This window comes from Fomitopsis serialis (assembly GCF_022376445.1).
Source record: "Fomitopsis serialis strain Sig1Antser10 chromosome Unknown B0H18scaffold_6, whole genome shotgun sequence".
NCBI lineage: Eukaryota > Fungi > Basidiomycota > Agaricomycetes > Polyporales > Fomitopsidaceae > Fomitopsis > Fomitopsis serialis.
In genome coordinates, this window is record NW_025954966.1 from 717,688 (window position 1) to 743,169 (window position 25,482).

A 25,482-nucleotide genomic window follows, 5' to 3' on the forward strand; every position below is an offset into this window, starting at 1 on the left:
TGCCAAATACGTGCAATCGCCCTGGCCAGAACGGAGGGACGCCAGCGGGACTACTCATTTGCAAAGCATCAATTGAGCAAGCGCCACAGTCGAGTTCATGGGTTCCGATTCGAAGTTCCGCTACAATCCGGAGGAGCGCGGATTTTCGGCTGCCCCAAACCTTGCGGGACGACGGCGGTTGCAAGGATTTTGGCCAGTATCAAGCGCACGATCCAGCTCACTTATAAGCAGACGATGACGAATATCATGCATTTAAGTTGTGCAAAACATGTCTGCAGCAGCTCGCTCGCCCCTGCTCAACAAGCAGAACCGTCCCTAAGCCACAATGGAGACTCTACTGGGAGTTGGCGCGCATGCATAAGTTCCCCTCGGGTTCCACACTGGTATTCTGGCCATGCGGTACGCCCACATTTGGTATTCTTTGCCTACGGATTCCATACTTATCTTGATCATGCAGTATGGGGATACCTCCTGGGTATGCGCGCGCATCCCCCGGATCTAACGACGTTCGTGCAGTACACGACCGCGTTCCTGCTTGGGAGTACGCTCCTTCACAGCGCGGCCTGCACTATCAACGACATCTGTGACCGTGATTTCGATCGTCCAGTCGGCAAGTACCATGTGTCTTTCTCCTAGCTACTCCGGCTGATGCTCTGGTATAGAGCGGACCAAGAACAGGCCTATTGCCTCAGGTACGGTCACGGTCTTCCAGGCGACGGTCTTCCTGCTGGTCCAGGTCGGGGTCTTCGTGTGGGTGTTGACCCTAGTGAACCGTACGGCGTAAGGGCCACGTCTGCGCTAGCCTGAGCGACACTCCTCACTGACCTATGCGTTGGGTAGTTTTTTGTGTGGGATGTTCGGTGTTCCCGTTGCACGCTTTATACCCGCTCCTGAAGGTGTCACGAACTGGCCCCAGGCCTGGCTGGGTATGTGTCAATCGCCATCGGATGTTCAAGCAATTACTGATTGGACGACAGGGCTGGCAATGAACTGGGGCTTGCCGACGGCATGGCTGATGACCAGACCGGAAGATACTAGGTCTGTCCCCATGTGGACGTTGAGTTTTGGTACATTCTGGTGCGTTACAGCCCGTTACGTCGCCTGAACTCAGCATCGGTCTCACGCGTGTCTATGCAGCTGGACTATCTTCTACGATACCATCTACGCTTGCCAGGTCCGTATATCCATCACGAATACGCTTTGCCGACAACCTGCTGACTATCCGACGATTGCAGGACCGGAAAGACGACGTTGAAGCCGGTGTCAAGTCGACCGCGCTCCTCTTCGGCGCGTACGTCAAGCCGATCCTCAGTCTCTTCGGCGCGGCGTTCGTCGGTACCCTTGCGTACGCCGGTACGGAGACTAGCATGCCTCTACCGTACTTCGTCATTGGCGTCGGCGGCTGCGCTCTGCACATGATCTGGCAGCTGGGGACGCTCGACGTTGGCATCCCGCAAGACTGCGAGCGGAAGTACAACGTGGGTTCTTCGTTCTGGATTTGTGATATGCTGTGGATTCTGACGAGCGTCTTCGTTATCCAGTCCAATGGTGACTTGGGGTATATCGTCGCTGGTGGGATGCTGGCCGCCATGTACACCCCAGACCTCCTTCAGTTCTGAGGGCGACCCCACTGCCCGGATACGGTGTGTTTATGATTGGGTGAGGCTGGGTTCCGAGACACAAGGGGATAGACGGGAACGAGATGGCAGATGTGGAGGCGAAGGAGGCGGTGCGAGGGGACAGCAGCCCGGACGAGCTTCTCCCGACTTGGCTGAAGGAGAAACTACAAACGAGCCTGTCCAAGGTTCGCCAGTGCTTTAACGAGGAGATTTCACGGAGTGCAAGGGAAGAATGGTACCTGCGAACTTGAAGAGGTCTTTGCCAGCCTTAGATCGAGCGTGCTGCTGGTCCTGCATCACGCGCGAGTTGATCTCGTTGTCCGTTGAAGGTGTTCGGTACGGAGTAGAATTGGAATGCTCGTCTGCTTTTCCCGTACGTCGCGTCCTGGCCGCGATGGCATCTCCGGGTCTAACTGGTCCATCCGCGCCGCGAGCGGCGACTCCTCCTCCTCCTTCGCCATTCGCGTGATTCTCTCGTTCTGCAGTCTGCCTCATTCTGGATAGGCTCGCAGGGAGGTTCTCCTTCAGCCAGCCCGGGAGGTCCTTGACCAGCCGGGCTGCTATCTCCTCGTACCGTTTTCGTCGCCTCCACGTCCGCCACCAGTGCTAGTGGCAGCTCGTTTCCCTCTATGCCTTTGTGTCCTGGGACCCATCTGAGGGTAAGGCCAATGTTTGGATGACGTCGCTCCGAGCCGAGTAGTTCGATAGCTCTGAGGCCTGAGGGTCCTGTCTATGTCATGTACTAGCAGGGTGCGGCTTTCGGTTTTTCGACGCGTGCCAGAGGCAGGCGAGGTTATCTGCCGCAGTTGACGTTTTTGCACACGAAAGTCCTGGATGTAGCAGCGTGACACCCAGGTTGAACCAGACTATTTCGCCTTCGTAAACAGTGTGCTTCGTCGATCGGCCGAGGTGGCATCGCAGAACTTTGGGTTCGCCTTCCGGCATGACCAGGACAGCCGCCGCTCCGACTCCGTCGTCGATATCCGAGTCGTCCGAGTCGACTCGCCACCCGTCTCTCCTCGCCCAGACCGCTTCCTCGGCCTCGTTCAGCACCGCGAGAAAAACTTGCCACCGGGACCTACGCGCATCCCGCTGTTGGGAAATGCGTGGCGCGTGCCGGTGGAGAAGTCGTGGGTGTATTTCCACTCGTTGTGCCAGAAATATGGCGAGTCACTCGTGGTACCGCTTTATCAGGTGACCAATGCTGAAGGATGTGTAGGACCTATGGTCATGCTCAAGGCGTTTGGCAACGATATTTTGGTGTTGGACAATGCAGATGCTCGTCTCGTGCTACAGTTCGTCTGCGTCTCCGCCTTCCACTTCGCCGCGAGGGTACCGATGTTATGGTTAAGGTTTGTATGGTAGGAGACTTTGTCTAAAAACACGTTCAGCGAGATGGATAGGCGTGCGAGAAAGGAAAAGGAAAGCGTATGTAACGGTGATGACGCGAACAGGCGCCGAGCCCGACGTGTGACGGTTATCTCCTCCACTGTCCACATTGTGTCCACACCGCACAATCCTCTACAGTTCGTTAGTCAAAATATATAATATTAGCCATTTCAACAACAATACGAATGAACGTGTCAGGTGTGTTCACCCTACGAGATTGATGTTGAACCTTGGCTGTCTCTCGATCCCAAGCGCATAAGACGTCTAAGAGAAACTGACGAGTCAGTCGGAGGACATGGTATAATGGAAAACATGGAAATGCGGAAAACGCATTGAACGAAGCCGCGATCTTTCGTTTGATAAGTATAAGGAAAGCTCTTCAGATCGTCGACGGAGATACAACATGCGGGACGTATTCAACTCGGAGTGCTTGGCAGATTGTACTGAGCACAGGTACTTACAGTTCGCAAAGACATACATACGTTCTTTACCAACTCTGCAGTTTGTCCACAAGTACAGTCGAATCTCGCATCGTGAAATGCGTACCCTCCACAAAGACTACGGAAGCATCTGGGTATGCTTCGCGCACTCCCAGCTCATTCCACTCCTGCGCATTTCCTGCCTCGCGACTCATTCCCGTCAAAATACCTCTGGTAGCGACGAAAAGAGTCAGTGGCACTTGCACTGCCCTCAGACGTGCAGCAAGCGAATGACGTAGGAGATCCAGAGTGTATGGCACCCCATGAGGTAGCAGCTCGAACATGAACTCGTACGAGCCACGGACCACGCTGGAGTAAGTAAGCCACCGCAAGGCTGCTGCCGGTGGCATCGATACGCCGCGTGCAGCATCTTCAAACTCTTGTGCCAATTGCTGACGGGCAAGAGATTGCTCGGCCTTGTACATGGACAGCATCGAGTCCAGTACACGAATCATGAATGCATGGCTGGGCGACCGTTGTTGAACGGTAGCAGCATCCGGCTCGAGGTATGGAGAGGCGAACAGAAGAGGGAAGTGATCGAGTAGACAGAACTGCACTACCGTCTCGCCATCACTGATGACTCTTTCTGCAATAAGAAACGCGATGATGGATGTCCCAGAGTATGCCCCGATGCGATATGGACCGTTCGGCTGAGCGTCTTTGATAGCGTTGTAGTAGTACTCTGCGATGGCGTCCAGTGAATGCATCGGCGTGTCTGATGTCGACTGCAAGACCCATAGAGACGAAGTGAACGTCTGTTGAAAAGGTAAGAATGTTATGACGCTGCCGTTTGCCCCATGAACTAGGATGAGGGGCGTATCACCCTGGCGATCCACAAGCTTCACCAGGGGCTGACCGGGCCGACTCAGCTCTGCCCAGTCAAACGCGTTATCCCCGTGCGTGTTCGAGACCCCGGATAGAGTAGCGTGTGTGGTGGTAGCCCGGCGGTGAAGCTCGGCGAAGCTCAGTCCTCCGAGCAATTGCATGGACGAGACAGACACGACGGTCTTGAGCGCAAAGGATAGCCGACCAGCGGATAGCGAGTCCATCCCATATTGCGACAGCAGAGCGTCAGGAGAGAAAGCATCGGCAGGTACGTCCAAGTGTTGCAACACGACGGACAGGAGGTCCTCGCGGCTCTGCTGCAGTGACGTCGTGGGTCCTGCACGTGGGCTGAAGTCTGATAGGTGGTCGTATAGGTGAGAGGGGCCCATGTGCTGGCGAACGAGATCCCAATTGAGGTTAGGCACGTACACACCCACGGGACCGTGCTGAAGCATGAGGATGCCGTCTTCGATACAATCACAGAGTTCTGTGGCGTAGTATATTGAGTATTGATCTGTGTCATGGCCCTGCCTCACGTACCTCTGGCAGAAAGAGCCCATGGTAAGAGATGCGCTAACTGTGCTCCTTGCTCTTGATGACTCAGTGCGTTACCGATAGCCGTCGAATCCACGATAGCAGGAGTAACTAGAGCAAACGCGTTACTGTATCGCATAACCTGCCCCTCAATGGTAGTGTTCGCACTGGACGAACACCATTAGCAGACTGCGATCGTACAAGAATAAAAATCCTCGCCTAGAATAGTTCGTCTGGCCTGCATTCCCGAACGACGAAATGGACGAGAAAACAATGAGAAAGTCGAGATCGTTGACAGGCAATGCACCTTCCAGTGCTCTCATCGCTTGATATTTCGGTCTGAACGTCGCTTCGAAGGTCGATGCATCTTGAGAGAAAAATGTGCGGTCTACGAGAACGCCGGAGAGCAGCATGCAACCAGCGATGCGTTTCTTCAGGCCCGAGAGTAGTACTCGCATCTCGTTCAGAGAGGCGGCATCACACGCCTCCAGTCGCAGGGCAAGGTCTGTACGGCTTTCCAGATAACCGAGTATGTGAATGGCGAGGACGTCTCCGGCTCGTTCCAGTGATCTCCTTCCAGAGCGAGATGTGAGCACGATGGTTCTAGCTCCTCTCTGAAATTATTGGTGAGCAGAGACCCCGTCTATACCAATCCAGAATCTTACCTCATACATCCAGAGCGCGATGTGCATTCCCAGGCTCCCGATCCCTCCTATCAGTACATAGACTTCGTGAGGTTTGAACCTGAGCAAAGGTCTACTAGGCCGATCTGGAGTCGCCCGGGGTAGTTGTCCGCTGGAAGAAACGACTGACGGCGTCGATTGGATGGTGTTCTGTAGCATGGTCGTCAAGAGGCGCGGGCTGCGAGTCACTTCGCCCATGAGCCGAGATATATCGCACATGCGGACAAGTTGAAATCCGCTGTCCGCGAAGGTAGCGAGAATGGTGGAGGCGTGGCTACTCAACGCCACGACGGTGTCAACGGGGCCTAGGCGGAGTGACGCAATATCCAGAGGAGACACATCGAGCTGCAACCTGACCGAGCAGATGCCTAGCTGCTGCAAGATATGCACAAGTGTATGTCCCAGTGGTGTGTCTGCGCCCACCACAACGATACGACGTGAATCGTTCCGCGCCGGGTAATCACGTGTGGACTCGCCTTTGAGCGCGAGGTTCATCACAAGACAGCTCAGTGCCAACACTGGTGCTGCTTCCTCCTCCCAGTGGTCGGGTAGCGGGGTCACAGCGTCTTGGTGCACGGTCGTATCCTCTTCAGGGGGTTCCGTAGTGATGGTGACCACCCTCGTACCGACGAGCATCCCGGTAGCGTCATCGGGGGCTGCAGCCACCCTTCCGGCCAAGCAATGGTAGCGAGAGTCGATGCTATAGCTGAGCGTTCGATCGAGGCGGATGTGTCGAGGGGGAATGTCGCCATGGTAGGAAATAGTCCGGCCGGGACGAAAGGGTGGTACTTCACGGATTCGGCGAACGTGTAGTTGGTGGTCTTTGCCGATATACAGCTCTCGTTCTATCCAAGGTATCGATGAAAGATGATGCGCGAGGTCCTCCGATTCTCGTTCGCTGAAAGTAGGGGATGTAACCAAAAGCCCGATATCCCATACAGGCAACTCCCGTCTGAGTGACCTCGTGAACCCGGTTGCGCCGTCACCATCGCATCCCTCTGGCGCTATGACCCAGATACAAGCAGGGCCATTGACGTCGAGCTTCGCCAAGGTCGATTGAATGTCAATCTCCTTTCCGATGCGATATCGGAGGACTTGAGTCTGGCTCTCTGGGCGGGGAGATTTCGGCGAGGCAAGAGACAGTGACGGACTCTGTGCCTCGATCAGGATGGTTGGCAGACCCCGAACGCGCGTCCTGAATCCCATATTGTTCAGCTCAAGTTGTAGAACAGCAAGATCGGCAGGAGGAAAGCACAGGTCGGAGCTGTCGTGACAAGATGATTGAGGATCAGGCATGTTGCAGCTGCTTTGAACGAACAAGAAGCCGCCAGGGATGAGGGACGAGACACAAGACTGTATTGCGATGGTCGCCTCTTCGTTGCTCCATGGTGCAGAAAAGCGACACAGGACAATGTCGAACATCGAACGATGTGTCCGAGACGCGCCAGCCTGGATGCGGACCATCTTGCGTGACAGCGGCTCATTCTTGTCCATGACTCCGGCCTGGTATACAACAGTCACGGTGGGCCCGAGTAATTCGCGTAACAGGAGCTGAGCACCATTATGAAGGGTCGATTCCGAGTCTGCAAAGTAGGCTACACGTGAGCGGCGTAGCGGCTTCATCTCCCAGACGTTAGCGTACCTGAATCGACTCCTAGCACTGTGAGTATCTTCTTTCCAGCGGAAGCCATCCGAGAAGCGTAGAAAGCGGCATGTTGAAGTAGTGGGTCAATGTCGCATGCTAGAGACGCACTGGATACATGATGAATCTACAACATGATGTCAGGTGAGTTTCGCTCGCGTACACTCAATACTCACTGGGCACATGTGCGTAGCTTCTCCGCGGCTATAGTGGCTCGGTGTACCGGGGGCGACACTAGCGGTACGCGATCCGATCACTGGCGTATCCACATTGGCCTCGGTGTCAAAAGGAATCGGGACCATGGAGAGTGGTTGGCTGATTACTTGAAAGCGTTTACTGACAGGCGTCGGAGAAGTGACATAGTGGCGTGTAACTTTGAGATCACGGAGCGTACAGATTCCTTGTCCTTCTGCAGAAACGACATGTACGTCTGCTGCGATCTCGTCTATGTTCCACTACTGTCAGGTCGCGAGAGGGACATGGCGCGAATCACTGACCTGGTGACCATTCTGTGAGAACCACGTATGCGTACAGTGTGCCCCGTAGCAGCTGCGTCAATGAGCTTTCTCGACGGATAGCAAGGGAGCCTAGAGCGGATGGTAGATAGTACACATTACTATCCCAGTTTGCTGTGAAACGAGGATGAACGAGGACATGTATGCAGGCATCGAGAAGACCAGGGTGTATAATGTAGTTCCTGTGATGTAATGAGCGAAGATTGAGATGGATCGCACAGTGCTTTACTTACGACAGCGAAGCTTCGTCAAGCCCTTCTAACTCGACCAGCGCATAACTGGATCCAAAGTAGTATCTTCTGATTCGACTGAACAAGGGACCGTATTGTGCGAAGTGGTGGAAGCCAGAGTAGAAGTCTGGGGCACCAGACGTCAGACGCTAACCAACTACGACGGCAGTGGATCATACTGTCTGCATCTTGTAGCTTGGCACGTTGCAAGACTTCAGAGAGTACGAACCCCTCGCAGATGACAAGACCATGTGGATCACGCGTCATGAAGCCCTCTGCATGCATTCGAGGCTCATGCTGATCGTTCTAAGGCAGTGTGTCATGTCCAGCGAGGACAGTGTCCGATCACGGAATGTCACGTACGTTCTCAGCAACGACCCCTCCATCAGTGCTAGAAAGCACTTGCCAATGCATACCGTTGATGTCGACCTTGAGAGCTGTCGGAACATCCGGAGCCAGCGAGAAGAATGAGCGAAAGTGCACATTCCACACAATAGATGCCCCAGCCTCCAGCGCCTACATTGATTGCATGAGTACAAGACATAACGGAAGAGATGAAGCGGACAAACCATCTCGAGAAATCCCGCCGCAGGCATGATTGGTTCGTGATTGATGACGTGCTGAGCAAGCTCAGGATGGGTTGCACGATTGACCCTCAGACCATCCCCAGACAGCGGCCGCACGAGGTGGCCCAGTTGTTTCTGCAACAACCTCGAATATCGGGGCAAGTACGGCACAGGCTTGCGCAAGAACGGATAAGGAGGTAGTTGTATTGCATCGTGGTCTAGCACGTCGATGCTGTTCAGCGCACGGAAGTTAATGCCGTTGTATCCCGAAGCCGCCAGTTGTCCGATTGTGGTCAAGAGTACGGTGTGCTCCTGATGGACCGCATATGTCTTTGATCGTCGCATCGGGCATACTACTGAGGATGGAGGGACACCAAGGTCTTGCAGGTACACGGAGAGCACGGCATGCGGACTGATCTCGACGAACTGAGCCGCAGGGTAAGCACGTAGCACCGACCGTACTGTTTGCGCAAACCGGACCGGCCCACGGCTGTTTTGCCAGAAGTAGTCTGATGAGAAACCTTCGAGCAGATCACCCGTCGCCGTTGAGAAGGTAGTGACGTTGGGAGAGCCACATGGTCCGAAACGAGCGAACGCATCTGCTATCCCAGAGCAATACGAGTCTCGGCATATGTCCATCATGGACGAATGAACCGCGACGTTCGTCTGTATCGTGCGAGCCAATATTCCACGAGACGTCGCGATGTCGACTGCTCGGGCTATCAACCTCCGATGACCGGCAATTGCAACAGCCTGTGGCCCATTGAAGCAGGCGATCTCCAAGACGCCGTCTTCGGATGGCTCCTTTGCGCACTTGATGATTTCATCGGCTTGATACGGAGCGCACGAAAGCGCGGCCATGCCTCCATCAGCCTCCTCGACGAGAGACATCGCTTTTCCTCGTACGATAGCGACCTCCATAGCCAAACGCTTCGATGCAGCTGCAGATGCGTACAGAAGGGGTGTCTCACCCGCAGAATGACCCATGACGACATCCGGCCGGAGTCCCAGACTGATGAGAAGGTCGAAGAGGGCGATCTGAAGCATCGCGAGCGAAGGCAGGATGACCGAGATCGGCCACACGGGCGGAAGAGTGTTTGAGGATAGGATTTCGCCAAACAGGCCCGTGTCCCGTATGAGAGACGTCCCCGTAGAGTCCATGTGATACCCGTCAAGCTCCTCGATTGTCTTGCGAAAGACTTCAAACCGCGCGATAAGTTGCCTTCCCACTGCGACCATTAGAAATGATAATGAATAGAAGCAGAAGCCAATAACTCACTTGCGAAGTGTTGAGGGCCTTGACCCGAGAACAAGAACACCAGAGGTGAACGGCCGTCTTGAGCTAACGCCGGTGCGGGGAAGTTTATCTTAGCTAAACCTTGCGCGGGTTGTATCACTGCGAAACTGCGCCAATTCATCTGCCGTATGCGACGGCCGGACATGGCCGAGATCGTCGTCAGCGAGTCCGGGTTTCCCGTCGCCAGTGTTCGTAAACTGTCCGCGACGCTTGCTGCAGACGTAGGCGAGAGTCCGCCAGCCATGAGTAGCCTAGGATAATCTTGAGGGGTCGAATGGCTTGCGGGAGCCTCGGGCCTTGAGGGAGCCATGCTCTCGAGAACAGCGTGACCATTCGCGCCGCCGATTCCCGAGCTGCACATGGAGACTAGCAGCTTTTGCGAAGGGCCGCGAGGCCGTATCTCCGTCGGCTCCAGCGGGACGTTCAGCTTGTACGTATCCCAGCGTATGGCGGGATTCCGTGTCCGGAGGTTCACGTTTGGGGGTACTATCCCCGTCTCGAACATCCCGCACACCTTGCACAGAGACGCCAAGAATGCGGTTACTTCAAGATGCCTGCAGGTGCCGTGCGCATCAGCATCCTGACAGTCAAACATCGAAGACGAATATACCGACCCGATATTGCCTTTCACGCTGCCGACGAGCAACTCCGCGTCTCGCGCGAAGTGCTCGCCCACCCAGTTGCTTTCTGTCGGATCGCCAGCTGCGGTTCCTATCCGGGGCTTAATAACAGTCCACGCGCCAGAGCTGACTCGCAGTGCTCACCAGTAGCATGAAGCTCGACGTAGTCGACCTCCCGAGGATCACGGCCGGTACCGCGATAAGCTCGCTTCATCGCTTCCAGCTGGGCAGTCGCCGCTGGCGCGTGCACTGGGGCCAAGGATCCCGAAGCGCTCAATCCAGTTCCAAGCATCTGCTCATTGAAGATTAGCAAGAAGTATAGCCCGAGTGGTATGACGATGCATCATACGTTCGCATAGATATGATCTCCGTCTCTGAGCGCCGCGCTCAACGGTTTGAGTACAATGGCGACTGCGCCCTCACCCCGCGAGAATCTGAGCAGAAATCGCATCAATATAGTCATCGTAGACGCTACCGATCACTGCTTACCCGTCTGCGTCAGCGTCAAACGGCTTACATTTCCCATCTTTCGATAGCACGGATGCTTGGCTGTACTGAACGAAATCGGCGAGCCTAGAGAACTGTATAAGCATATACAGTGATTCATGAGACGGTCGCGGGAGGTTCACCTAAGATTCAATTGACAAGCCGCCACAACAGCAGACTCGCATTCGCCCGCCCGCAACGCTTGAACTGCCAAATGGCTTGCTGTGAGGCTCGAGCTGCACGCTGTGTCGACGGGGATGCTTGGTCCGCGAAGATCAAGGTGGTATGATATTTTATTCGCCACCATGCATGGTATGCCGCCGAAAGAACCACGTGCTTCGTACACATCCTGGAGGATTTCACGATGAATCCTGTCCTAAGAGAGGCCTGTGTAGTGCTCACCGGTTCGGCTACACTCAGAATATCGTGGTTCGTCGCCGAAGTGTAGCATCCGACGTCTTTCCCTCTATAGTCGATCCCCGAATCGAGCAAGGCCAAGAAGGAGAGCTCGATGAGCTTCCGGGTGCTCAGAGACATGGCCCGAGCGTCCTTTGTCGATATACCAAACTCTACATGGTCAAATGACTCGACGTTCTTCAGGAACGAGCCATGAGATGTTGCGATCCTGCCAAGCCCATGGCCTTGCCACCTAGATTGGACCGAGCCATGTATAAGTAGCGAGCGGAACTGTTCATGGACAGGAAACGCACGAGTCGATGTTGAGCCTGTCCTTTGGGATGCGAACGTACGACTTGGCGCCGTCCAGCAAGAACTTGTTGAACCGTCGGTAATCCAGATTTGTGTCAGATGGCCCGCTGGGCAACTCCGCTGCGATGCCAACCTACGGCAACAGTGAGGAGAGAACACACGACGAATAGGAGAGCACATACAATGGCAATGGGTTCGTTCAACTCTACGCGATCTGTGTCTGACATGCTCAGGCTATCTGCAAGACTGTCGTGTACGCGCACTCGATGCAGTACCAGGATACTTAAGGGGCCGACTTCTGGCGATAACCCCAGCATCGATCTCGTCGGTGTTCCATGATCACCGGAGAAGGCCTCCGAGGACGGAAGGAATGCAACGCGGGCTGAAGTTCTTCATCACAGATGGATGAGACGACGTTTGACAAGAACAGACGACTCTGGACATTGGCAAACCTCTGATGGCTCACGCTGTAAAAATGCGTGGCACCAGTCGCATCGCCGCTCATCCCGACTCCTGGCGGCGTAGTTTGTGCGTCAGTAATCGCCAACCAAGTTGATGAACGACTGATCACATGGGGATAACTTGGACACACCTCCGGACATCAATGATGAGTTCTGTGCATCCTATGACAACCGTCCCGTGTATTCTAACGGGGTCTATTCTATCGGACGCGAGCACCTGAAGTCGAGGTTGCATTAGTCGTTGTGTTCCTCGCGTGAGTGATCATCTATTCCCAAACATCACAAAACGGTGAGTTCGGGCGCACCAACTAAAGCAGTTCAGTAGAGACATACAGGCATTCCCCGTTAGATGGCTCACATCATGCATCAACTTTCGACGTCCGATGGCCCGTTCAGCTGCATCTGACGTTTCACGTATTCGGCAACATGCATTTCTAGGGCAAAGCAAATGACATGTCTCGCGCGTTCGGACATAAAATGTCGGCCCAAAATGTGCCACAGCGCGCAGCACGATCTACAGTTATCGGTCGGCCGCCGGTGACCCACGTCAGAGCACTGAATTGCATCGCATTTGCCGTGGGATGCCTGTCAAAGAACTGATCAGTGAGGCTGAACATAAGTGGTCATCGTGACTAACCTGTAGAATAAGCGAGCTCCATTTGGCCGGTGGTCCAAGTTCCGTAGGGCCATCTACGCACGGTCAATGAATTGAGGTACTCAGTCATTGACACTGAGGAGGGTGCCGATTCTCCGAACTTGGGCTTGAGTTCCAGGCCTGGCTGCTAACCTCATGGCATCCTTGTGTTCTTCCAATTGAAAGACCCAATCGCGGGGCCCGGCCACAGTTACGTACAACAGTGCTCAGCGGTCGAGGACGTGGCGGAGGTCTCTTAGGAGGTCTTGGGTCCATTCTGGTACTATATCGGGTCACGATCTCGGCCACCTTAGCATTCGACAAGCTCTCCTCATTCTGTGTGGGCCATAATGACCTGGATTCCTATAAGAAGGTATGTTAAGAGAGCTCAGGAATATGAGAAAAATATGAAAAAAAATATACGATCATTGAGTCGAGCTCAGTAGCTAAAATTCTGGTCGAGAGTAGGGTGAGCCCACACTGCTTACCAAAGATTGGTATCATCGTAAAGAGCGATTTCTCCTGCACACAGATCTCAGTGTATTGGCTTCAAATTTTTTACAGGCATGAAAAGAATGTATAGAGACATGCTACAATTTATTTTACAGCTATAGAAGAGGTGGTTGTTGAATGAGGCTCGAGTGACCGACTACCTAGGCTGTCCGAGATCGTGACCCGATATAGTACCGACTCGGAGGAGGCCGGCTAAGATCCCGACCCGATACTTTTCGGGGCGCTAAACTTCCAAGGGCTTCGTACTATTACTAATTTACCAGCTTGAACAGCCTTACGACGTGGAACATTCTCCTCTCGCTTGAGAAGGCTGTGAACCTCCATCGCTCCATCCCACGAGGAATTCAAATGACGGCAATATACTTGGGGACTCGGATTGCAGACCGCTGCCGGTTGAGCTGAGCCGGCGAAGGGCGCTGTAGCCTGTGAGCCTGTGATTATGTACCACGGATCGACTGCGTCTGGCTCTTCCATCCGCAAGTACTTTCATGATAGTAAGTACGGTACCCAGATATCGATGAAAATTCGAAGTGTCTGACCTGGCACTGACGCCGCAACTTACAGTTTGCACATGTAAACACCATGACACAATGGTTCTCAAAATGACATACGTCACGTTTGTGGCAGACCTCCAGATCAAATCACCTTGCTCTTCCTGGCCGAACGGATACCACCGCACGAGTAGCTGCCAACGTGATTCGGAACCGGCGAAACCTCATACGCTGGTCCTCAATTACGGCAGGCGAGTAGCTGTAAACAGCGCTGATTGCTCGTGGCGCATGTTGAGGCAGAGCCTGAGAGAACGTGCGATCGCATCAAGTGAGTATGTAGTACCGCAGTCATCATATCTCTCAACGCTGATGCAATTGGTAGTACTGAGGCGGTGTGGAAGTCAGGATTGTACATGGCGCCACGATGGCCGCTCGAGGACGCTGGGTCGACGTCGTCATCCGCGCGCGGGCACAGGATACAGACAAAAGGCATGCGAAAACAGTTACTACGGACATCCATGATAGAAGCTCCGATCTACCGGGCTTCTCTCACCCCCCAATATCTGCAGTACGGGACGACAGTTGCAGGTGAGAATGGAGCTTGGAATACGTCTGTGACCGGAAGTGTGGGTGGCGCTCGTCGAGAGTACGTTCCGTGACATTCGTGCTGCACATAATACCCATCATTACCACTCACTGCACCTTTGCATGCGGACTGTTTCAATGACTTCTTACTCAAAGCGGTACTCGGCGGTGTGGTCGACAGCTGATAGCTCTTCCTGGACGTGGCGGCAGTGACGGTCAAGTTCCTACATAGCAACAGACGAATCCGCCGGGAGTCACTTCTGGATATGGAGTACGCCACAAGGCTGCACGTCAACATTTCGACGCTGGTGTAGAAGGTCCGGCGGCCAAGGGAGATGATGTTGTCAGTGTCACTAGGGCGGTGTTCTGTGAGTCTTCCTGCCACCTTCGTTTCCATTTCGCTTCGCTTATCATTTGACGCACGCGAATTGTGGGTCAACCGCGTAAGTCTCCGCACGAGTTCTACCAGGCTGGAGGCTTCCCGGCCTCGCCATGATTGCCCCTCTTCCACATCCTGTCGGCGCTGTTCTCGTAGGTGCGATCACGGACCTCTCGGGCTCACTCAGGACTGCCAGCGAACTCAAGCCGCCATTCGCAACATAGTACCCTAGTCAGGTTCCGCAGCGACAGCTAGCAACGGGAACCCTTTGTGAGCCGCGCGTATCCTTATTCTCGGTGTCCTACACCGGTGTCTGAACACTCGCGCGTCATACAGATCCCCAGTCTCGCGATGACTTCGTTCGCAACGGACGGGTATGCTCGTGGGAGATGGCGAGCTTGGCTAACCGGTAAGTCCATCAAAGACAGCATGTTACGTGCATCCACTCACTCACTGCAGTCGTTGGCGCGTTCCTCATGCAGTTCAGCGTCGTCGGCTTTGTAGGTATCCTGTGACATGGCGAGCTGTTGCTCATCAAACCTCCAGATGTCTGCTTTCGGTGTCATGCAAGTGTATTATGTCCAGACCTTCCTTTCGCATTCCTCCGTATCCGCTATTAGCTGGATCGGGAGTATTCAGACACTTCTTGATCTGACTCTCGGTGCATTCCTCGGACCATTGTGCGTGCCCATGTCGAATGCTCGTGCTTTGTGTCTTGTTTTCTGACGCTATCCAGCCTGGATCGCGGATACCTGAGGCATGTCGTGATTGGCGGGTCGACGTTATTCGTGATCTGGTACGTACATCCATACCTTTACCGTTGTTCCTCTGGCGATCGTCACCCACGTTCTACAAGTTATGACTGTTGTTGATCCCGCTGCTACTTTCACAGCCATTTCATGCTCTCGCTCGCAAAGCCAGAGAAGTATTATCAGGTTCTCTTGTCCCAGGGAATTGGGATGGGCTTAGGAATAGGCTCCATTTTTCTACCCACATCTGTCCTCATTTCCCAGCATTTCAAGCGCAGGAAAGCACTCGCAATGGTGCGCACTGTCATCTACTAGAGTGGGTATATAATTGACGCATTAGATCTCAGGGCATTGTACCAGCCGGCGGCTCTCTGGGCGCAGTTGTCTTCTCCAGTAAGCGTCCACCCGTTTTGTAGCATCCAACTGAATGAGATTCATATTCGCAGTCGCTCTGAACTACCTATTCAACGGGTCTCTGGGATTTGGCTGGTCCATTCGCGTGACTGCATTTGTATGCCTCAGTCTGCTATTGGTCGGCAATCTCCTGCTCTTCGACCCGCACTCCGCCAGGGATGACCCGACCGCTCAAGATGTGCAAGCGAAGCCGGCCTATACCAACGGCGCCTCGAGTGAGGGTGCAAACGAGAAGGACCTGGACGCAAGCGCTGAGCCCGCCGAGCACGACAAGGATACTTCTCCCCCCCTCTTGGACAGCAAGTACGTGTGCATCCTCGTCCAGGGCTTCTTGACAGGCCTCGGGCTCTGGTTCCCCTCTTCCTATGTGCAGCTCTTCGCGGAGCAGAAGGGTGTGGACCAGCAGCTGTCCTTCTACAGCATCGCCATCTTGAACGTGGCGAACGCGCTCGGCCGCATCCTCCCGAACTGGCTCGGCGACCGGTGGGGTGCCCTGGAGGTGTACGTCCCGTGCCTCGTGCTCAACTGTGCGTCACAGTGTGTTGGCGCGCTGTCCGTGCGACGTTAACCAGTGCTCCATTGGGCTAGCCGGCTTGCAATTTGCCCTCCTCGGATGCTCGACGTCATACGGGCTGGTGCTCTTCACGATCTTGTAAGCGCACCTTGCCCCGGATCGCAGGCGATGTTAAAAGGCTCACCGCTGGCTCCGTAGCTACGGCTTTTTCTCAGGCGCAGGTGACGTGCCCTCGCAGCTCCGCTCGCGCGCCCGCCGGCTGACCGGGACCATTCTCCACAGCCGTATCGCTGTACCTCCCTGCTGTAGCATCTATCAGCGCCGAGGACGTCAGCATAGGGTGCGTCCGTGTGTCCCATTCGCACTCCTAGTCACGACTGCCCTCCTTCGCAGGAAACGTATGGGCATCGCCCTGTTCCCAGTCGGCATCGCTGGGCTGATCGGGACGCCCATCGGAGGCGCGCTGATCGGTCATGGCTACGTTTGGTGGAAGGGGATCGTCTTCGCAGCGGTCAGTCGGCGTCTTTCCGAACCCGGGCGTTCGTGTCGGTATTGACGAGTTTGCACGGCCGTAGGTGACTGGACTGGCGGGCGCGGCTGTTGCAGGGTCTATCCTACTGGTTCGGCCGCGCAAGTGATCATCAGCTATCCCCTCGACAGCCTCTCGCCTCGACCTGTAGATTGCTACTAGTGCATTGGAAGTCTTGATAAGTTATTCCTGCCATGTACACCGTAGACACCGGTTACTGCTGTTCTAATTTATCCTCAGTGGTATGATGGATGATGCAGCAATACCACGCTCGCTCCCTTGACGTGATCAACCCCTTGGTGCTCTGTTGTCACTTCCATCCGCAAAACTGATCTAATTAGAGAAATGGAAGCAGCGCGGGTCCACGGGACAGTGGTATATGGCATCGTGAGTGTCGTGAGATCCCGAAAGAACATGACATACAGTCAACATACAGTTGTCCACGGAATGAAGACGTACAGGAAGATATGCTAAGGTTCGTTGCATAGTAGCGGGTCTACAAAGCGATTCCCGACGCCATATTCTACATGTAGTGATCATACGCGAGACGAAGCGGACGTACTTGGACCGGCGATTGCGACCCTGTGTTCTGGTATTGTCAGAGCAACCCTGCTGTGCGCCAGAATGCTAGCCACTTCTTCGCGTCCTCGCCATCAAGCGGGGAGGCCTCCGCCAAGGCGGGGGACAGCTGTGTGGCGTGGGATGCAGAAAGAGCAGGGAATCCCAACGCCTCTGCATTGCCTCGCGAGGTCGAAAGCCCCTTGAACCAAGGAAACAAGCGCAGAGCACGGACACTCCGTAACAACTCGACTTCAGCTCGCGCGTCCACCCGACCTCGGTCGGTAGCATGCGGGGAGTGCAGTGCTTCGAGCTTGGAGAGCCATTGAGCGAAGGGGACGAGAGGAACACCAAGCTCGTTAGCGATGACGGTGGCGAGTGAGTGCCAGGCGACAGGATGAGGGTGAACCAAGTGGACGACGTCGTCTTTGTACGGTGCATGTATGAGCCCTACCATCGCGCTGGCTGCGGTGGCCAAGGGAACCCACGATACCACCTGCGGACGATGAGCGATACGCACCGCAAGCGACAAGCGACACGTACCTTCGAATCATCCGGGAAACAACCCAACTTCGCAGCACTCTGCACTATGGCAGGAAACCATTCATGGACATTCCACACTCCGTCAGGCCCTCCGCATATCTGGCCAACGCGGACGACGAGGACCTCGAGGCCCGTCTTCCCTGCCGCTTCCATCAAGATTCGTTCAGCCACCCACTTCGATTCTGAATAGCCCGATCCTACAGCGACGTCAGGCTTCACGAAGTCTTCTGTGAGTTGGATGCCCTCGATGTCTGCACAGAAGTTAGCCGAGTCCTCTATCCACAACTGATAACCTTACTCTGGAATACTCCAATGGAGCTGGCGAATTGCATGCGTGGCGGGACAGGCCGCGGAGACAACAGTGCGAAGTCGACGAGATTGCGCGCACCCTTGACATTCGACTCGAAGGATTCCAGAGATAGATTGAAGTCCACCCGCCAAGCTGCAGCGAGACTCAATGAGGGTGCGGACGACTAGCACATGAGTGGGTACGCACCGTTGTGAATGACGTGTGTTACAGAAGCTTGCATCTGCGGCGGTGCGGATAAGCAGAGATCATAAAGCTGAGTCAGAAATGCACGTACCTCTGAGTAAACCTTGTCGAGGAGTTTGAAACCGGCCACGGAGACATCCGCCTCTAAGAGCACAACCTTGTTGCTATCGAGTATGGATGTACTGAGCCCACGAGACGACAGAGAAGCCTCTTGCCGCAATCGCAACGCAATGCCGTCTTGGGAGGAACGGTTCAAAGCGTAGATGCGTACAACAGACGGATCATCGACGAGGTGAGAGAGGAGGAAGCTACCAAGGCTGCCAGTGGTCCCTGTTATCAAGACGACGCTCTCATGACTGGAATTGGACGCGGTGGGTCGACGAATTGGGATGTCCTGATAGTACTTTGTGGCCATCGCGACCATGTTGTCGGCCCGTCCTTCCAGCAAGTTGTGTGCTTCGAGTTTCGAGCCGGTCGCTAGTCCAAGGAGGAAAGAGGCAAGGCGTCTGATGGTAGGATAGTCATAGACGAAGTTACCAACGCTCTTGCGCGTGTCCAGCTGCGCGGAGTCCCGCAAAGCACGCAGCAAGGCATTTCTGATATGAGTGGCCTGAAGACTATTCGAGTTGGACTCGTGAGATTAAAAAAGGACTTTGCACAAGCAGCGGGTGGGCAAATACCTATCGCAGCCGTGCTGAAAAACATCGTCGTCATCTTCCACTCTGTGCACCAGAACCTTGTTGATCACTGCACGGACGAAGTCGAGCGTGGTGAGGATATCCCACTGAGATGGAGGCGGGATACTGGACTGGGTGCTTTCCTCGACCTTGTTGTACACTACATTTATCTCGTCGGCATAGTCGTCGATGACAGCCTGGCGGCGTGCGGTGCTCTTTGCTGTGTACGTGAACGGTTTGGACGGTTTCGCCACGATGATCATCTGAAGAGGAATTCATCTCAGCATATCATACATTCACGCTGGCTCTCATACTTACCTCTTTGAAGAGTCTGGAATGCTGGGGGGCAAACGCGTTCATCCGCCCTACGGTCGGCCTAACGATCGGATATTCAGAATTGTACCTCGACAGTTAGATAGACACTGACCAAATCATGTTCCTGAATTCTGCGAGTTTTGTCTCGTTCGCCGGATCAAATCTATACTGAGGTTTGGGGTCGACGAGAACTCCGGCCTGGAACCGACCACGGCCGAACATCACAGATGCCAGAACATGCGAATCTTGATTGAGCATGTTCTCTGCGAGGGGATTCTGCGTCAATCACCACACTCGTCAGACAGTCCCTTTACCTACCCAATGGTCCCGGGTTCGTCTGAAATAGACACAATTAGAAGCCCAAATCGACATGTTCAATGAAAGCTTGCACCGACCTTCTCACCAGTGTTGTGCATGATCTGGTCATCTGTCCTGCCGTGCACTTTCCAAAACCCACGTTTCGTAGGGTGGGGTATCATTAGATCGGAGGTCGCATATGCATCCACGCCGTCCATTTTTGTATTGATCACACTTGGACGGCAATACTCGTTTTCCTACAAACACGCGTGAGCGATGGACAGGACGCCTACGAGTACACATACATAACATACCTTCATGACAAATTCGAATGTGTTGTTTCCATACGGAACCATGTGAGCTGTAACAAGGCCAGGGAACTTGAAGTAATCCCAGTCGTAACTGACGTCGGCTTTGCAAATGTGAGTGTCTCTTCCATGATTGCGTGCAGTCCGAGCCTCACCTGGAAGGATTGGACTCATGATACCGCCCTCAGTCCTAACGATACAAGCACGGTTCCGTCAGAGATGGTACAAGGATGAATGAAATAGGTACTGACGAGCCGTACAAGATGAAGATCGACACGCCCTGTGACGTCATGTAATCGCCCGCTTCCTTGTTCAACGGGCCGCCGCCGAAGAGCTGCGAATCATTTGAGAGATTGTCTGCAGTCGACATGGATTGCAACGCACCACGCCACCACGAGTCGCGAGCCAGCGTACATACTCTGGGTTCCGGGACCAGGCCTACACGGAATATGCGTTATTCAGACGGTTCGACTCTGAGCTAAGCAGTTAATCGCTCACCTCAATGAAAGATGGCACGCAGAAGACGACGTCGCTTTTTGTCGCTTTGGCCGCGACGAAGAGGGTATCGGGTGTCGGGACAGGCGCTGGCGACTTCGGTTCGAAGGAGCTGACCACTAATCCGGAGGACGCCTAGCAGAAATCTCAGTCTATGTACCCTCATGAGGGATACGTCAATTCAGCATACCGTCCAACAGAGCTGCAAGACACCCATTCCGTGGAACATGGGCATCGTATGCAGAGAGAACACTTGGCCAGTTAGATCGCGTTCACCGAACCACGGGATGAGACACAGTTGGCAGAAGCGATGGTTCGTCCAATATATTGGCTTCGGAAATGCGGTGGAACCTGTCAAGGTTCATTGAGAAAAGCAATATCACTAGGGAACGAAGACCGTACCGGATGAATGGAGAATCATCGCAAGGGCATCTGGTCCTTTGTAAGCATATGCCGGAGGTGCAACGAGACCCTCAGCACCGCCGTCTTCAGGCGAGGGAAAAAGCTCATCGAAGAGCGGCATGGATGAGAGAATTGGCAGTGTCTGAGCACCGTACCGTGTGGTGAGAATGCCCAGCGCTTCGCTGGCGAGGTCCTGCATAGCCGGCTCTTGTCCGACAAGGACGTGACTGACCCCAGCTTTGTTAATTAGGTGTGCGACGGCCAATGGAGAGTTACGGGGAGAAATGGGGAAGGCGACGTAGTTCGCCCGCATGATACTCATCATCATGGTGAAATACGGGATCGCGTCTAACGGGGGGTCTCAGCAACGATGCAGCGACATGCTGAGGTAACGAAACGAACCAGACGGAGCCAAGATAGCTACAATCGGAGCCTCGTCTCCCGCAACAGTGTTGGCTAGACGTGCTTGAATGATTCCAACACCCGTGTAAACGGCTCTGACTGCCTCGGGCCAGTAGATAGTTCGGAGGGTTCCATCGCCTTTTGCAAATACAAAGAGACGGTGGTTTGGAGTATGCTTCAGGTGCCAGTCGAACATCTCAGGCAGTGTGAGGGACCCATCCAACGGCGGAGGCCGGAATGTTGTACTCGACCGGGCTTGCGTTTGCGGCGCCCGAGGGAGAAAGCGACGGGGCTCCATGTAGGATGGTGATCTCGTAGAGCGTACCAAGCTGTCGCGATGAGAGCGCAGTGCAGTGTAGTACCACAGAGGAGTGACTTAAAGTATGAACTTACGACTTCCACGACTCTCCCTGCCATCTGGGGGCAGTTCCATTATGACGAAAGGAATGGCCAGTTGCCATCACGAATCACCGCCAGCATCGTTTCTGATAATCATGGCTGATGCTTTTCACGACAGGCAGGTTGCAGAGCAAGAACGTGATAATGTGCGAAGCCGGACTCGTGGAAACTCGAAGGACTCGAACTTGAAGAACGCGCTCGCGCGCTGTCGCCGAACGATATGATAGTAATGATACTGATATGTTCGGCGTTTTCGGGGACAAGTATGCGCATGTCCCTTGTTCAGGGTACTGTCCACAAGATCATAATTCGATGGTCCGACAACGCCACGAAGCCGGGATCCTTCGTCACCGTGTATGTCTGACACTGTATGTACTTAGCTGTGTTGGACATTCCTGTTATGGTAACACAGTTACACACAGCATAATCGCGCGCCCGTGCGGTGGCGTGGCTGAATGGACCCGACTGTTGGACCCGACTGTTGCTCCTCAACAACAATCGGCGCTGTTGCGCGCTGCAGCTTGCCAACAACCTGCTACGTTCATCCCTTATCAGGCGTCATACATAACAATGCTATTCTGATCCCAGACTTCCATTATCTCCGAACTCTAGACCATCTCGTTAAAAGCATCTATGATACACGCAACCGTAGTGAACTCGGGGCCAGCTAGCCTGCCACCGTATCGTAAGCAGCAGCTTCTTTGATTGAACGTCTGAACCGTGGAAGCATGCAATTCCTCATTACATTTGTGTCATTTTTCTAGTATTCCTGGTTGATGCGCTCGCGCATCTGGGATCGATCTACGATACCCCACTCCGTCACGGTATTTCGACCAGCTGGCATGTGTCAAACTAATAAGTTTGTATATCCGACCCTGAGGCCGGTCTGGATGTGAAAGGCTTTTCGTCTGCCCTTGTCATATGCTCAATAATGAATACATCTGGCATGGTTGTTCGGTCACCGTTCCAGGGCTGACACGACTTAGACGTGGTTGTCAGTAAGTATATGGACCCAGGAACTCTCCATCGGAGGGTTATCATTGGCATGGTGCCACCCGTCACGTCCGTCACGGTAATCCATTGCTCCACATCATCTGTTCGCCGATAATACCCTTGCTTTTCATGTTTCCACGACATATCCGCAATCTGGTACGTTCTACGTGAAAACCTCTTCTTTCGCCGTCAACCGTGATCCCCGATGCCCCGCGAGGTCCTTTTAAGCAAGGCGTTCATTCTAGCCCGTTCACCCGTTCGTGATTTCGCGCTTTCATACCCAGACTTCTTGTCCTCCTTCTCCGCTCGGCCAAAATGCCACAGGTTCCACTTGTTTCTGCAAATGTTGCGACTATCTTCATGGAAAGCTTTTTCTACGGCATATTCTTCGTCCTATCCATATCGTCGATCTATCTCTTGACCTACCGGCAAAAGCGGATGTTGCAGACGACTCACCCAATACATGCCGCGGCTCCCGTATTTTCAGCACTTTGCAAGACACCGATGTTCCTTGGGGCGATTGCCCTGTCTATAACTATCACTGCGGTGAGTTTGGTCGCGCCATGACATTGTCTCCGCTTATGGTTCATCTCATGTACAGCACTGGATTCTCACCTGCATTCGCGCCTTCCAAGCGTTTGTACACTTCGAAGACGGAACCGACCCACTGGCATTCTACGGGGACCTCAAACAAATGACCGAGGTCGTGAAAACAGGCTTTTTGATGACTTCCTTGGTCATAGGAGACGCTATGGTTGTATGGATCAATTCTATATGTTTACCGTGCTTCGACAAATTGATGCATTGTCAACTTAGATTTATAGACTATGGATTATCTGGAATCGTCGTCTGTCTATTGTGATTTTTCCGTTGTGCACGCTCGCGGGTCTTACAGGTTAGTACCCTCTACTATTTGCGGACAGAAGTCATTGACAGCGCATCTACATGACTCAGCATGTGGCGTCGGTATAACCTATCAATTTACTCAGTATTACCCTGGAGAGAACGTATTTGTATCTCAAGCTGGTCGTTGGATCACTAGTGACTGCGCTTTTACCCTGTGGTGAGCATACCACACTCGTTCCCCATATGATGACTGTAAATGTCTAACTATCTTACCTGCACACCCGCAGCACCAATGTATACAGTACTAGTGAGTGCTCATGCGCTGTATCAGTGCCATCTAAGCTTCAGCGTCTGTATACAGCATTGATTGCCTATCGAGTTTGGAACTCTCAAAGGCACGTCAAGGCTTATACCGGTGCAAACGTTCTGGTATGTTTCTCGATGCCATACATAGTCACGGTTTAGGTATCTTACCATTTCTCAGAGCATGCTAGCAACATTTGTGGAAAGTGCTGCTTTATACACGTCGGTTTTCATCTGTGATATTTGCTGCTTCATCGCGTGATTGACATAGATCCGCAGGTCCTGGACGACATTCTTTTTCATCTCTTATCAGACCCATTCAAATCTTCAGTTCACCGCCGTCGATACATGGGCTGAGATGTCGGGCATATCGTTCATGTTGATCAACGTTCGAGTAGGATTGGGCTGGGCCCAAACGGGATCGCGCATCAGGTACGACTCTCGTGGCGGTTCGGGTCGGACGAATAACCGGTCGGAAGAGTCCTCGAACGTCTCCTATCATATGCGTCCGCTAGCTGTCAATATCACTAGCGTGGTGGAACAGGAGGACGACCTCGAGACGAAGCGCGTCGAGAGTCACTTGGGTGGAAGCTTGATGCCCGGATCGATCTAAGGCACAGGACACGCCGCCTGGGTTACCTTTTTTCATGAGCTCTATTCTGTGTTGTCGCATTGTACAAGCTGTATCACGTCATTACATAGCGCGCGCCTCGGTCTGTCTCTTGGCTTTGTTTATTCTAAAGACGCCTGCAGACGTATGATCACGGTGTAGCTATTTTATACTGAGCGGCTTGCTCTCTCAGATGGTGTAGCCTCCACTGAAGATTTTCATGAATTATTGGTTCGTGCGAAGGCACCGGCGAAACTTCTCAGGCTCACTGTCCGAGTCGTAGACGTGCCTCTGGAGCGCCACTAGAGATTGTGTTGTGAACAATACCACTGGTATCTGAGGTGAGTCTTACATTGTTTGCACATAGAAAAAACCCGTGGAAGCGAATATGTGCAGTAAGTCAGTCATGTACATCTTCAAGTTTGAGCGACTCGCTGAGAGCGCAGAGGCAGCAGTCGCGCGCCACACTGTCCCGTTATGGAAGTGCTCGGACGTCCCGCCGGCGCCTGGCAGTAGTGTCGGCTGTCACCGACCTCCCAACGAACTCAACTATCCTCAGGCCTGCGAAGACACGACATCAATTACGACAGCTTGACCCGTCAGAACGACTTGCTTGCACAATCTCTAGCACGGCGTGCGACTGTCATATTACAGGCTGCGGCTTGTCGTCGCTCTCCGTATGTCCTCTGCATTTAAGGTCGCCATGGCCGAGTTTTCGTCTTTTCAGACTTGAGTTCTGTCGTGGCACGACGGACTCTGCCAGGTGGTGCCCACGGGTGAGCGGATGATCATAAGAGCTGAGCGATGCCAGTGGTATGCTACTCCATTCCAAATGTCAGACTATTAACTTAGACTCTGCAGAACCACGGCGGTCGGTACTTCGCGCCTCCAAATTCTGAGTAGTCGTCTCGAGTTGAGCCTGCTTCATTGCCATGCACTGCATGGCAACAAGGATGCGAGGTGCATAGTTTCTGCTTGG

At 53.7% G+C, this 25,482-nt stretch overlaps 5 protein-coding genes across 5 annotated transcripts; 3 read left to right on the forward strand and 2 right to left on the reverse strand.

Annotated features, from left to right (window-relative positions):
* The first annotated feature begins 447 nt into the window (after window positions 1-447).
* On the forward strand, window positions 448-1,804 carry B0H18DRAFT_1207847 (UbiA prenyltransferase family). Its single transcript, XM_048036233.1, has 7 exons — window positions 448-610; window positions 663-780; window positions 841-926; window positions 978-1,077; window positions 1,138-1,174; window positions 1,236-1,478; window positions 1,542-1,804. The coding sequence occupies exons 1-7, from the start codon at window positions 478-480 to the stop codon at window positions 1,617-1,619; spliced, it is 795 nt and encodes a 264-aa protein (XP_047898415.1). The 5' UTR covers window positions 448-477; the 3' UTR covers window positions 1,620-1,804.
* A 1,691-nt stretch (window positions 1,805-3,495) lies between these two features.
* Window positions 3,496-11,896, reverse strand: B0H18DRAFT_1188403 (uncharacterized protein; the record flags this gene model as incomplete). The annotated part of the gene is made up of 19 exons (XM_048036024.1): window positions 11,776-11,896; window positions 11,596-11,726; window positions 11,288-11,534; window positions 11,029-11,234; window positions 10,889-10,972; window positions 10,749-10,833; window positions 10,544-10,691; window positions 10,394-10,490; window positions 9,762-10,333; window positions 8,486-9,711; window positions 8,280-8,432; window positions 8,096-8,222; window positions 7,920-8,043; window positions 7,669-7,868; window positions 7,471-7,616; window positions 5,512-7,152; window positions 5,048-5,460; window positions 4,853-5,013; window positions 3,496-4,799 (listed from the first exon to the last, which is right to left on the reverse strand). Exons 1-19 carry the CDS (start codon window positions 11,818-11,820, stop codon window positions 3,496-3,498), a joined length of 7,110 nt encoding a protein of 2,369 aa, XP_047898416.1. The 5' UTR covers window positions 11,821-11,896.
* Window positions 11,897-15,172: 3,276 nt separating this feature from the next.
* On the forward strand, window positions 15,173-16,889 carry B0H18DRAFT_869987 (MFS general substrate transporter; the record flags this gene model as incomplete). The annotated part of the gene is made up of 9 exons (XM_048040059.1): window positions 15,173-15,336; window positions 15,393-15,456; window positions 15,574-15,699; window positions 15,753-15,798; window positions 15,852-16,346; window positions 16,408-16,471; window positions 16,532-16,554; window positions 16,616-16,673; window positions 16,727-16,889. 9 exons carry the CDS (start codon window positions 15,173-15,175, stop codon window positions 16,887-16,889), a joined length of 1,203 nt encoding a protein of 400 aa, XP_047898417.1.
* A 480-nt stretch (window positions 16,890-17,369) lies between these two features.
* On the reverse strand, window positions 17,370-21,739 carry B0H18DRAFT_556620 (uncharacterized protein). The gene is made up of 18 exons (XM_048038583.1): window positions 21,353-21,739; window positions 20,951-21,298; window positions 20,739-20,899; window positions 20,552-20,683; window positions 20,438-20,491; window positions 20,305-20,387; window positions 20,209-20,243; window positions 20,060-20,157; window positions 19,844-20,002; window positions 19,767-19,785; window positions 19,561-19,711; window positions 19,452-19,509; window positions 19,137-19,396; window positions 18,548-19,073; window positions 18,460-18,493; window positions 18,262-18,405; window positions 17,964-18,214; window positions 17,370-17,916 (listed from the first exon to the last, which is right to left on the reverse strand). The coding sequence occupies exons 1-18, from the start codon at window positions 21,648-21,650 to the stop codon at window positions 17,461-17,463; spliced, it is 3,267 nt and encodes a 1,088-aa protein (XP_047898418.1). The 5' UTR covers window positions 21,651-21,739; the 3' UTR covers window positions 17,370-17,460.
* A 1,267-nt stretch (window positions 21,740-23,006) lies between these two features.
* B0H18DRAFT_556634 (uncharacterized protein) lies at window positions 23,007-24,877 on the forward strand. The gene is made up of 8 exons (XM_048038584.1): window positions 23,007-23,290; window positions 23,346-23,501; window positions 23,561-23,639; window positions 23,699-23,807; window positions 23,878-23,897; window positions 23,952-24,019; window positions 24,075-24,115; window positions 24,173-24,877. The coding sequence occupies exons 1-8, from the start codon at window positions 23,060-23,062 to the stop codon at window positions 24,504-24,506; spliced, it is 1,038 nt and encodes a 345-aa protein (XP_047898419.1). The 5' UTR covers window positions 23,007-23,059; the 3' UTR covers window positions 24,507-24,877.
* Window positions 24,878-25,482: the final 605 nt, after the last annotated feature.